General features: G+C 42.4%; 1 protein-coding gene across 5 annotated transcripts in view; it reads left to right on the top strand.

Annotated features, from left to right (window-relative positions):
* The window catches only part of LOC137422676 (adhesion G protein-coupled receptor L4), a 258,586-nt gene that overhangs the window by 127,840 nt on the left and 116,565 nt on the right, over positions 1–14,181 (top strand). For all 5 annotated transcript variants that reach the window (XM_068109372.2, XM_078770677.1, XM_068109386.2 and 2 more), the window contains 2 exons: positions 3,314–3,491; positions 11,297–11,416. In XM_068109372.2, the coding sequence (XP_067965473.2) occupies positions 3,314–3,491; positions 11,297–11,416 (298 nt within the window). The remainder of the gene's footprint in view (positions 1–3,313; positions 3,492–11,296; positions 11,417–14,181) is intronic.

Here is a 14,181-nt window from a genome sequence, read left to right as displayed (position 1 = left end):
TTGAGACTGTCCATGCCTGGCTACAATCTTGTGTCTGACCTCCTCAGACAATACTCTGCTTTTCTTTCTATTCTCTAAGCTAATTGCGGTACACACAGTGACACAAAGCAGCAGAATGACTCCTTTTCTCCATTCAAACTGGTTGAATGAGTGATTTGTATATTGCAGGCACGTGCAACTCACCACAGGTGAGTTCAATTCCAAAGTAAAGGAGAATCACGTGCTTGAAATCTATTGATTTCTAACAACTTCGAAAAGGTGTCTGGGAATTTTAGGATTTCAGTATGGAATAAGCTAAGATTTCGTAATTGTTTCAGCTTTTGTTGTTTTGTTCCACTGCAAACAAAAGAAATACATATGTGGATACCAAAATATAATTTAATTTCAACAATTTTCTGGAACAAATGGTGCATTATTTGAAAAACGTGCAAGGGTGCCAATATTTTTGGCCCGACTGTATATATATATATATAATTATATATATATATATATATATATATGTATGTATGTATGTATGTATATATATATGTATGTATATATATATATATATATATATATATATATATATATATATATATATATATATATATATATATATATATATATATATATATATTGTTGCGGATCCCAGGTTCGTCGACGTACAAAGGGGGGTTTATGCCCCATTCCCCCACGAACCCCGGTTCCACTGAGGCCGCCAACCACGACTAAACTCGTGGTTGACGGATTGCTGGGCAACTCCAGCCGCCGAGCCCGCAGCTGCATGTGGAAGGGTTAGCGGTCACAACCCGAATACCTTCAGACACACGCATTCGTGAGGATGGGGACTGAACCCCGCACAAGTCACTCTTATTTCTGATGCCCGAGTGGTTGTGCGTCGTGTGACCCGTGCCGTTACACTAAGCGTACTTCGGACCCGATTCAGTAGTTTTAATTCGGGCGATGCTAGGTCAATTAATGGAAAAGGACAACGACGGTCAGGTTGGAAGTACCTAACACAGTATTTAATTACAGGTATGTACAGAACAGAGACAAAGCAGAGAATCTTAGCAGCCTTACCTGTACCCCCAGACAAGGGCCCTCATTCATTCGGGGAAGGGGGAGAGGTTAATGCGCGACCGCTTCTTGCAGCTCGCCCGGATGGGCTCAGTTGTGCAGCTCGCCCAGATGGGCTTGGTCATGCAGCGAACGTGGGAGGATCGGCTTAGTGGACGAAAACACCAGGAATCACTCCAATCCAAGGCGCCAACAGCCGGAAACAATCGCGGCAGGAACGAAGTGATAATGACGAACCAGGAGCAGGAACCAGAGAGAGCAGGAACCAGAGAGAGCAGGAACCAGAGAGAGCAGGAGCCGAGAGAGCAGGAGCCGAGAGAGCAGGAACCAGAGAGAGCAGGAGCCGAGAGAGCAGGAGGAGAGAGAGAAGAGAGAGAAGAGAGAGAAGAGAGAGAAGAGAAGAGAGAAGAGAGAAGAGAGAAGAGAGAAGAGAGAAGAGAGAGAGTGTGTGAGTGTGTGTGTGTGTGTGAGTGTGTGTTCTGGGCCGGGTTTTTATAACACCCGAACCCCTTCCTGAATGTTTCATCCGTCTCATTTGGTGGCCGGGGGGGGGGGGGGGGGGGGGGAGTCACGTGATGTGACAGCCCCTCATTGGCCATCCTTGGTCACTCCCCCCTGCCTTCCCTTTAGCTTCCATTGGTTGCTCACTGTCTCCTCCCATGAATGTCTTGTTCCTCCTTTGGGGAAGGTTCCATTCCTCTTTCGGACCTGCAGGGCCTAGTCTACTCCCATGACGAGGCTATTTAGGCTTCAACGAGGCCTACAATCATACTGCCTGACGCAACGCATTATTTGTTTTCTTTCTAAACACTAGAAAGGGCCTATGCTTTGCATTTAATAAGAAATAACTAACTATAGGAGGCTACATGTTGTGATGTAACTCACTATAAGGGGGTTGCCTTTATTCGCAAAACCGCAACAATATATACATATATATATATACATCTCCCACCTCCTCCGTTCAGCCCGCACCCCCCCCCCCCACCACCTCCCACCCCAGCGCCTTTTCCCAGACCCGCATCACACCAACTTCGCCCCAGCCCCACATTACCCATCTTTGTCCTGGGCATGCTCCCTCCAGCTTTTCCCCCAACCCTCCCCCTCACGGCTAACCCAGCTTTGCGCCAGCCCCACACCACTCCAGTTTCACCCCAGGCCCACACCCTACAAACTTTTCACCAGTCCCCCACCCCTCATCCTCACCCAAGTCCTACCACACCTTACTGTTCCAGCTTCGCCCCAGTCCCGCACCCTTTCCTTCCTCATTTCTGCATTCCCACACCCCCTCCCCCCCCCCCGAATTTGCCCCATTCCTACTCCTCCCCTCCCCCAGCTTACTTTCCCACCTAGATTGCTGTCAAGGACAAATCCTCCCTTCTGAATTTGGTGATGACCAACTTTTCCCACCAATGTATCTTGCTCATCCTCTGCCCCAATTGGTTCATTACCTCTGCCACCAAAGGTGGACGGAGTTATGTTTTCACCCTGTTCTGTTTATTTGTCTGTCAGTGAGCAGGACATCTCAAAAAGTTACGTCGGATTCGAACGAAATTTGGTGGACAGGTTGGGTGTGTGACTAGCACAAATTGATTGGATTTTGGTGAAGATCCAGATCCGGACACAAGAATTTAAATTTTTTTACCTCTGCCACCAGTGGACAGAGGTTATGCTTTTACCCCTGTTTGTCTGTCTGTGTGTGTGAGCAGGATATCTCAAAAGGTTATGGACAGATTTGAAGGAAATTTGGTCGACAGTATGGTTTTGTGACAATGATGAATTGATTGGGTTTTGGTGAAGATCCGGGTTCGGATCCGGCTACTATAATTTTTTAGGTGATTCTTCACCATTTAGAGATAAGGACAAAAACGATATATAGCACGATATCTCAAAAAGTTGCAGACGGATTATGACGAAACATCTTGGCTGAGTTTAGTTAGTGACAATACAACAAGTCGATTCGATTTTGATTCATGTCCAGATGCAAAGCCTATCAGTGGGATATAAAACGTGAACTTTTCAGCCTGGCGGAGGTTTGCGCTCTAGCGAGTGCCGTTCTGGGTGGTATTGCGTCCTGATGGATTTTATTTTCTCACTCTTCCACAATCCTTGACTGTAAACAAAAAAAAAATCTATCTTGGCATTGCTGTTTTTATTACTTTGTTAATTTTATTCTGCATATGTATTTGTCTTAGTTGCTTGGCTGTGATACTTGATCATTTGGATGAATGAGAGTTCGAAAACATTGCCGTGTTTTCAGAATGTAGGGAAAGGAATCTCCTTGATAATGAAGTCCAAATCATCTTGGAAAGGCTTCACTAAAAGTGAAATCAAGCACCGGATGGGAAATATGTACGGATATACAGAAGATATTCTGATGTCTATCGCTGATGGACTCAGTATCCCAAGCAAGCTGGAGTTAAACACAACTGAAGTTGGTAAGCATTGAGTTTCCTCATCATTTAAAAATGTTGAAAAAGAAAGTGGTTTGGCTGATTTTTTTTTTTTTTTTTTTGTATACAAGATCGAGGCTCGTGAAAGAGCTAACATTAATCACACAAAAAGTCAAACCGACACAAACCGACACATAAAACACAAAATAAGGGGAGCGGTAGACAAGATGGGGAGAGAAGGGGAAGGACACAAACACAACATTTGAGAGCAGGGACATCGAGAGAACGGTGGGAGGGAGAGGGATTGGGGGGATGTGGGAGAGGTATAAAACATATGGACAGTGCAAGGACTTCCAGGAAAGAAGTTGGATTTTCGAAAAAGTGTATCTGGGGTGAATTAGCGGGGGTAGAAAAGATCAAGGTTTTGGATGGGGGAAGATAAGAGATGGTGGTGAACAGCTGTTTTAAAGACCTGGAGGGAGGAGTGGGATTGAAGGGAGTGGGGGAGTTTGTTCCAAAGGCGGGAGAAAAGAGGAATGAAGGAGTGAAGGTGAGCAGAGAGCCTAGATTTCGGCAGTTTAACCATAAGAGGGTTGCTGGCAGATCTTGTGCGACCTGCAGGAATATTTGGGGGACAGAGCACAGAGAGAGCTGGGGGAGCAAGGCCGGAGAGGAGTCGGTAGAAGACAGAAAGACCACCTACCTGCCTGCGGTGAGTGAGTGAAAGGCCCTCAGAGATAGCTTAATCGCGGGAGATTCCAATGATTCTGAAAGCTTTGGATTCAACAGCGTGAAGCCGAGCTGGGTGTGAGGCAGGAGCACCGGCCCATAGGGGAGAACAGTATTCCATTGAGCTGCGGATGAAAACCTTGTATGTGGTGAGGAGCTCAGGTGTGCCAAGGAAGGACTTCACATGACAGAGGATGCCAAGTTGGCGAATGGCTTTGGAGGGCAGCTTGGAAATGTGGTTTTCCCAGGAAAGATCATGGCAGATAGTGAGACCCAAAAGCTTGAGTGACAGAACTTGAGTGACATGTTATCCCTACAAATGTCATGTTCCATACTTGTATTTTTCATCGGTAGGGAAAGGATGTTGAGACTTCCTGATAACACTGAAATTGTCAACTTATTCAGCCAAATTATTAAAGTCATCATTTGAATACATAATGGATACATATTTTACATCTACAAGATCATAAGATCCATATTTATGGTCTACAAGCTCACAAGATCCATATTTTGTTCTACAAGCTCAAATGATCCATTTTGTTGACTACAAGCTCAATAGATCCATATTTTCGGTCTACAAGCTCACAAGATCCATATTTATGGTCTCCAAGCTAACAAGATCCATATTTTGGTCTACAAGCTCAAATGATCCATTTTGTTGACTACAAGCTCAAAAGATCCATATTTTTGGTCTTCAAGCTCACAAGATCCATATTTATGGTCTACAAGCTCACAAGATCCATATTTTTGGTCTTCAAGCTCACAAGATCCATATTTATGGTCTACAAGCTCACAAGATCCATATTTTTGGTCTACAAGGTTGCAAGATCCATAGTGATCCATATCCATACACCCTAACAACCCTATCCAAGCTCACAATATCCATATTTTGGTCTACAAACACTCAGATCCATATTTTTGGTTTACAAATTCACAAGATCCATATTTTTGGTCCACAAACTCACAAGATCCATATTTTACATCGTTAGTTTGTCGTTGATTTAAAAATCGATGCATTATATTACTTTTGCCTCACAAGGCTGACTCCTTTGCATCCTTTGCTGACTCCAACTGATTTGGAGAGAATCATGTGATAAGGGGTACTTCTGTGGTTGTCCAAGTTGAATAGGACCAAAGGAAATCCTTCAAGTTCTGAGAGGTCATTATAAATTTGTGTGCAATAGTATCAATGTAGCCCATCCATATTGGAAGGACTTTAAGTTGTTGGTGGTCGATAAGTATCTTTCATGAAGAGCAGGCAAGTTATTGTCGGATGCCTGGCCATAACACCAAATTCCTACCCTAACTCTCTTGTCAAACTGCAACTCTGTACTCAGGCTGACAGAATAACAGAGAGGTGTGCATACTCACATTTTGTCTGACAATATAGCTGAAAGGTAGGCATACTCAACTCTGTCTTGAGTTGAAGCTGTCCAGTCTTGCTTGAAATGCCAACCCAGGTATAAATTGTCATCTTGGTGTTTCATAGGTCGGGCGATCCCTCAATGTGTGCTATCCCTTGGATGGACATTAAACTGGCGTTCCATCTGCCGGCATCAGTCGGTGAACGTTAAAGATCCCATAAGTTGCTGGACGCGAGTTAGTGCCGGAACCCTGAACAAATTCCAAATTCCTGACCTGACTACCACTGGGAAGGCAAAGGCAAACCACCCAGTGGAATCCTTGTCTGTGGATTTGCCTTGGCAGCACTGAACCTGTCTTCTGGCAGGACACCAGAAAACAAAACAAAAGTACTGTGCAGAGTGTAATATTACTTTTTTCTGATTTATGCAGTATGAACTACATGCTTGGTTTCCCTTAATGACATTGCTACAAGCTTGGCTCACCAAACCAATGATGCAGAGAATCAATGAGAAAATTTGAAAGATTGTTTTTAGCCACGTCGCAGACGCTGCTCATAGAGTGCCCTCTGCTGTTGTTGTTGTTGTTGTTCTTCTTCTTCTTCTTTTTCTTCTTCTTATTGTTGTTCTTGCAGAGAAGACAAAACCTCGAAGCTCCACCCATTCTGGGAACCATAGCTCCACCCATTTTGGGAGAGGCTTCATATAAACAAATATCCACCATTTTATTAACTCGCATAGCTTTGAGGCCTGTTTTGTAGGCCCGTGGTGTCTTCCTCTCTCACACAGTTTTATTTCAAATCAAATTCGATATATCATTTCATTTTTCACAGTCGCTAACATAGTTTTAGACTCGGTTGAAAAAAAACGGGAAGAAAATCCGATGAAAGTTGCCCTTTATAGAACGAAATGAATTCTCAAAGGCCTGTAACTTCAAGTCCATTGAGATATTTTTTTTTTAAATTGCGGCATGGTCAGTCATACACCGCCCGAAATAACAGACGGGAAAATGCCGAGATATATTAAAAATTCGTCCATTTGATGACAATCGTCAGGATGAAATATTTAATTTATACGTCATCACAATAATGTGGAGAGAGGAGCATAGCTTCGTTCATGTGTCGCCACACACGGGAAATTGCCGAGATATATATCTATCTATAATTCCAGTAATCTCTGTCTGTCTGTACGTTTGTTTGTCTGTGACCGCTGTTTCTCGACAACCACGGGTCCGATATACTTTTAACTTGCCAGGTATATTGCTGGGGACCCGAGGATGTGCCTTTTCAAGGTTTCATATTAATCGGACAATTACTTACCGAGCTATGTCCAAAAAACGATTCAACCAATCAGAGAGCAGCGAACGATCGCGTGTGCCGAACGTGGCGGGCACACTCTGCCTCGGATGGCACATTTGAGAGCGTATTCATTTATTTCACGTTTGCAAACTATGTTGGCTTTAAACTATGTTTTACAACTAATAAAAACGAATTTGCGATTCATTCGCTTTCCTGCGCGTTTGTGCACGCGATGGCGATTTCTTTACCAAACTCCGGAAGCCGTTCGCTTTGGACCAAACCATTGCATGTAAATAGAGGGGGGGGATTGTCACCACTCGCAAGCCGTTCGCTTTGGACCAAACCATTTCATGTAAATAGAGGGGGGGGATATAATTTTAGATATAGATATAGTACGGGCATGCCCTAGTATTTTAAATCGCGGCATGGTCAGTCATACACCGCCTGAAATAACAGACGGGAAAATGCCGACATATATTAAAAATTCGTCGCCACACACGGGAAATTGCCGAGATATATTTTCACTTTGCACAAAAATAACATCAAGTAATCGAATCAATAGGAATGTCCTGTGCCTATAACATCGACGTTATAGGCACAGCTGCATCTAGGCATTGTGTAACATCGACGCGGCTTTTGTTTTACTTAAAACTTTTTGTACTTGTTGTTACGGAGAATTGTATTCCTCCATAATAACATAGAACGCAGTTAAATTAACAATTTTAAACTCTTAAGAAGCTCGGAGAAAGAATATGCTATGTATGTGATGAAATATGATTCTGCATCCATTTTTGATGATCAAAGCTCTTCCTTGACATTGGACTCACTGCTTCTTAAAATTCTCAAAGCCTGATCAAGTACAGGACACAAATCCGTCCAAAAATCCCATAATTCTACTCTGGGAGACCAAGGAATTAAGTGGCATTCAACTTGTTAAGGGGTAACAAAGTGGGTACAATCTTGAGAGGTTGGGAAAGGTGAAATGCTAAAGGGAAGAGAGGACAAGTCCAGATTTTAGAGGTCTTATGAATGCAAGGCCACCAACCTTACAAGAGGTTTTAATAGAGTGGTCTCAATACACTAATCTTCCTGCCAAGGGATACTCTTATGGCCTTAAAAACACCATCTTCCAAAGGTACAAGATGAGATTCAGCAGCAATATGTGTGACTGACATATGGGAGCCACGTTCCGCAGTATTGCCGGGAGAATGCCTTGGACGCTCCTTCAATTACAATGATGTTGGAGAAATGACTTGGCTCTCCAAAAAGGTCTAAGATGATGTCTATCAATGTAAATAGCTAGCTTGGAGATGTGGTTAGCTCAACACATGTCAAATTTATAAGGTCTAACAGCTCCAAGTGCGACACATCTGCCAGAAATTAAGCACATAGCTGCATTGAAGGGTTTGCCAATTAAAAAATTTCCATGATATTGGCAGAGTTGAATGTCCTTGTCAAATCTGAGGGTTCCTAAAATGCACCCATAACCCGTTCCTGGGTCCCAGATCCCTGCGGGGTAAAGTGGACCACTTCATATAACATTTTCGTGGGGCGAAGGCGACGCAAAAAGCCGACCGGGGGAAAACGGCCTGGGATCTGTGCAAAGGTCCTGGTTCCCGGGCGGCATCGACGCAGCCCCCCTTGAGGTTCACGCATCACTGATTTTGCATAAAAAGCAAACCAGTGGTGGAGTAACATCGTGTTGTGTTATGACAGTTGTTGGATAGATAGGAAAAGAATAAAATTGCCGGATTAATAAATCCAGCACAGGCAAAGTCAAGATGGTTGATTTATCATGGTACATACAGTGCATTCAGAAAGTATTCAGACCCCTTCACTTTTTTCACATTTTGTTATGTTGCAGCTTTATGCTGAAATCGATTAATTTCATTTTTTCCCTCATCAATCTACACTCAATACCCCATAATGACAAAGAGAAAACAGGATTTTAGAAAGTTTTGCAAATTTGTCAAAAATAAGAAACTGAAATATCACATTGACATAAGTATTCAGACCCTTTGCTATGACATTTGAAATTTAGCTCAGGTGCCTCCCATTTATCTTGATCATCTTTGAGATGTTTCTACCCCTTGATTGGAGTCCACCTGTGGTAAATTCAATTGATTGGACAACAACAACAACAACAACAACAACATGCATTTTAAGGCCATTTTCCCTGCTAGAGCGGGGGTTGGCCTTGCGGTCCCCATTGATTGATTGATTGATTGGAATTGATTGGACATGATTTGGAAAGGCACACACCTGTATATATATATAAGGTATCCCAGCTGACAATGCATATCAGAGCAAAAACCAAGCCATGAGGTCGAAGGAACTGCCTACAGAGCTCAGAGACAGGATTGTGTCGAGGCACAGATCTGGGGAAGCCTACAAAAAAAATCTCTGCTGCATTGAAGGTTCCCAAGAGCACCGTGGCCTCCATAATTCTTAAATGGAAGAAGTTTGGAACAACCAGGACTCTTCCTAGAGCTGGCTGCACGGCCAAACAGCAATCGGGGGAGAAGGGCCTTGGTAAGAGAGGTGACCAAGAACCCAATGGTCACTCTGGCTGAGCTCCAGAGATCCTGTGTGGAGATGGGAGAAACTTCCAGAAGGACAACCATCACAGCAACATTCCACCGATCTGGGCTTTATGGCAGAGTGGCCAGACGGAAGCCTCTCCTCAGGGAAAGACACATGAAAGCCCACCTGGAGTTTGCAAAAAAGCACCTAAAGGACTCTCAGACTGTGAGAAACAAGATTCTGTGGGCTTTCATGTGTCTTTCACTGAGGAGAGGCTTCCGTCTGGCCACTCTGCCATAAAGCCCAGATCAGTGGAGTGTTGCTGTGATGGTTGTCCTTCTGGAAGTTTCTCCCATCTCCACACAGGATCTCTGGAGCTTAGTCAGAGTGACCATCGGATTCTTGGTCACCTCTCTTACCAAGGCCCTTCTCCCCCAATTGCTCAGTTTGGCCGGGTGGCCAGCTCTCGGAAGAGTCCTGGTTGTTCCAAACTTCTTCTATTTAAGAATTATGGAGGCCACTGTGCTCTTGGGAACCTTCAATGCAGCAGAGATTTTTTTTTGTAGGCTTCCCCAGATATGTGCCTCGACACAATCCTGTCTCTGAGCTCTGCAGGCAGTACCTTCAACCTCATGGCTTGGTTTTTGCTCTGATATGCATTGTCAGTGGTGAGACGTTATATAGACAGGTGTGCCTTCCCAAATCATGTCCAATCAATTGAATTTACCACAGGTGGACTCCAATGAATGTGTAGAAACATCTCAAAGATGATCAAGAGAAATGGGAGGCACCTGAGCTAAATTTCAAGTGTCATAGCAAAGGGTATGAATACTTTTGTCAATGTGATATTTTAGTTTTTTCTTTTTAATAAATTTGCAAAACTTTCTAAAATCCTGTTTTCTCTTTGTCATTATGGGGTATTGAGTGTAGATTGATGAGGGAAAAAATGAATTTAATCGATTTCAGCATAAGGCTGCAACATAACAAAATGTGAAAAAAGTGAAGGGGCCTGAATACCTTCTGAATGCACTGTATATTCCTAAATCCCTGGAATCACATCTTTTGAGAAAAGCAATGGAAAGACAATATTTGCCCATTTGACCAATAATGACCAACCGTGGAAGTGGTGCCGTAATTGTGCGTTGGTTCTCCTTTCCCAAGAGCAAACGTATGCCTCGCTAGAATAGCACTCGGTGGAGCGCCTACCTCCGCCAGGCTAAACAGTTTATGTTTTGTATCCCACTGATAGGCCGGATCTGGATCGGGCCTTAAACAAAATCTAATCGACATGTTCATGTCACCAAACCAACTCATCCCACTAGTTTTGTCATAATCCGTCCACAACTTTTGGGATATCGTGCTATATGTCGGTGTTAGCCCAATCACCTAATAGTGAAGTTTCGCTTAAAATAATTATCTGATCCGGATTCCAATCTTCACCAGAATTGAATCAATTCTTCCTTGTCACGCACCCAAATTGTCGACCAGGTTTTGTCCGAATCTGTCCACAACTTATCGATATATCCTGTTCACAAAAACAGACAAACAGCGGTGAAAACATAACCTTCACCCACCTCCGGTGGCGAAGGGAACTGAATGTCACCTCTACATGACGACTTGCTTGGAGATTTATCAGTTGTCATCGTTATCAAGTTGTGTTAATATTTTGTATTTATGAAAACAAAGTCAGAAGTGGTCTGAATTATTCGTTTTTGAAGTTGTTCAGTTGCTTTACAATTCTCCAGCAGCAAATGCGTATCGCGACCTACTCCGTCCACCGCCAGCTCTGGCACCTGCCCAAGAGTGGCAATTCCGTTAAGTTTATTTTTGCCGTTTCTTTCTTCGACATTTTCCCTTGACAATAAGACAATGGATAATGCCAAGTCTCGTACCCCGAGCCTGTCACGAATATAATTTATCGTTTTGTGGTCTTTTACAGAAATGTCAGTGAATGTTATCAACACATCTTCTGCCGATGCTGAGTCAATGACCTTTGGAAAACCCGGCTTGGGGTCCGTAGCGATTTCCAAGTCAATGTTAAAAGAACATTCCAAGAATGGTGAGACTTTTCCTGTCGTGTATTGTTAGTATTTTTTTTTTGCTTTATCCTCTCCCTTATTTTTTTTAAAAAGAAAAAAAGAAAAAAGAAGGAAGAAAAACTAGGAAAAGAAGGTCTTTAAAAAAAAATAGAAGGAAACCAGTTGAAATCTCAATGATTAGTTTGTTGAAATCATTTAAAATCATAAACACATGAGACTAGTTGAAATCATTAACGCATCAAATATGTTTGAAATTATATTATTTTTCTAAATGTACATTGTTTTTCTATGGGACACACGCACAACCTCATTTTTCATGGATGTGTTGATATTCATGACAGAGCTTAACACAAGTTCAGCAAGAAAACACTGAAAGTAGAGGACCAAACAGCTGAAATACTGATGATCAGAAAACCTTTGGCATCGAATAAGTATCAATGAAAATGACTAAAAACATCTTGTGTGTAATTTTGCAATAATATTTAGCCATATTTTTATACATATACCAAACATAATACAAGAGATCGCTGATGATTGGTTTATCATTTAATTCACATCGTCCTTATTAGCGTCCATCGTCCATCGATCATCGTTCATCCATCATCGTCGTTCATCATCATCATCATCATCGTCGATCGTCCATCGTCATCGTCCTTAAAAAAATTTTTTTACATGGACTTTGCAATTATCTCAACGATTCTTTCTAGTTACACAGCAGGAGACGGGGTTTTGTAATCACTTCTGTGTGTGTGTCTGTCTGTCTGTCTGGGCCAGAACTTTTTTTTAACCATTTGAGATATTGTCATTATATTTTCACCAAAGCTTTATTGTGATAATACGGAGAAGGCAAATTAATAATTCTGTCAAAAGGGTCAGCATCATATAAAATCATTAATTTTCATCCAATTGACCTGAAATTACAATTGACCTACCATTTGAGTTTTGTCATCAAATTTTCAACAAAGCTTTATTTTGAGAATATGGAGAAGGCAAATTCATAATTTAGTCAAAAGCGTCTTTGGGCTTCTTGAAAAGCGCTATATAAAATAAATGTATTATTATTATTATTATTATTAAAAGGTCAAAGCTCTGCGTCACATACAATCGTAAATTTTCATCCGATTGACCTGAAATTTTAAGAATTTGTATATTGGGTTCATCAATCATAAGTTACAAGCTGATTGTTTTTTTTTTAGATAAAAAGGTCAAAGGTGAAGGTTGGGTAAAATCATCAATTTTCATTTTTTAAAGCTTTTTCGTTATTTTGAGCATCCCGAAGAAGAAGAAGACGTCTAAATAAAAAAGTACACGGACAGGCTTTGCATTTTCAGATTCTTTCTAGTGCGTTACTTTTATTTACTCAGTCATTTGTTAGACCATTCACAAGTCATTCAACAACAACATGCATTTTAAGGCCATTTTCCCTGCTAGAGCGGGGGTTAGCCTTGCGGTCCCCATGACAATCTTCTCCATTTTGCCCTATTTTCTGAATCTCTCCTTGTTAACCCCCTTGCCCGCATTTCTTCTTCCACCATCTTTAGCCAAGTCTTTCTCGGTCTTCCCCATCCTCTACTTCCTTCTACATTAATTTCCATCACTCTTCTCAACCAGTCACTTTCATCCTTCCTCAACACATGACCAAACCATCTCAACCTGTTCCTCTTCACAGCATCAATCACAGGCTCTATTCCCATCATCTTGTGCAATTCATCATTTGTCTTCCGCTCTCTCAACGATACTCTGCACAACCACCGAACCATTCGCATTTCCACCCTTTCCACCCTTCGTTGCTGCTCTACGTTCATTACCCATGTCTCGCTCCCATAAATCATAACACTTCTCACACATGCAGCATACACCTTTCCCTTCAGCTTCAAAGACACTCCCCTCCTCATCAGCACGCCACTCAGTTCCCGAAACTTCTTCCGTGCACATCTCACTCTAGCAACCGTTGCCGAGTCTGATCCACCTTCTCCATTCAGCATGTCTCCTAGGTAGCAAAATGTTTTCACACCTTCCAGCTTCACGACGTCTCCAAGATCCAACTCAACCTTTCCTCCATCTGCAGCTCCCTCTGTGCACACCTTACATTTGAATGTAGCTGCCACACTAGTTAATGACCCTATCAAACCACTACATTTTTGATGAACCCACTCTGCGCACATTGTACATTGAATGGAATTCACTCCGACACCCTTCCTGCACACAGCACATGGCCACTTCCCAGTTCTTTCCAGCTCACCACATGCTTTACCACTTGCCATCACCTTCGTTTTTGCGATATTCACTTTCAGACCTTTTGCCTTCATACATTCCTTGCACTTGTTCTCTTCTCCTTCAGTCCATTCATACTCTCCCCAATTCTCAAGTCATTCAGAACTACTTAAATGTCATTTTCTTGTGAATTATTAAAGAATCAATAAAATCCCCTTGCTTTAGCAAGGTCAGTTTATTTGAAGCTACGCTGACTATAGATTAAAAAAAAAAAATTTTCAGATGAACTTTGCAATTATCTGCTTATTTTAGCTTGATGACGTGTAGTTCCTAATATTTTCTGGGTTAATGAACTTTGGCAATCTTCTTCTGTTGTATTCAGCACAAGGTTGTGGGGTAGCAACATTTGCTGAGGGCATAGCTGTGCCACTGATGCAATGCCCTCTGCTGGTTTGGACTGGAATTTGTAATATGTTCAGGGTGCTTTTGCACTACCATGCTAGGGCGACAGGTAATGCTTTGCGCTACCTGCTTTGCCTGACAAATTACCACCTGCTCTTTACGAAGGACA

The sequence above is a fragment of the Myxine glutinosa genome, chromosome 1 (genome assembly GCF_964187855.1).
Source record: "Myxine glutinosa chromosome 1, kmMyxGlut1.1, whole genome shotgun sequence".
Taxonomy (NCBI): domain Eukaryota; kingdom Metazoa; phylum Chordata; class Myxini; order Myxiniformes; family Myxinidae; genus Myxine; species Myxine glutinosa.
Note: the sequence above shows the minus strand (reverse complement) of the source record. Positions and strands in the feature narration are given on the sequence as shown.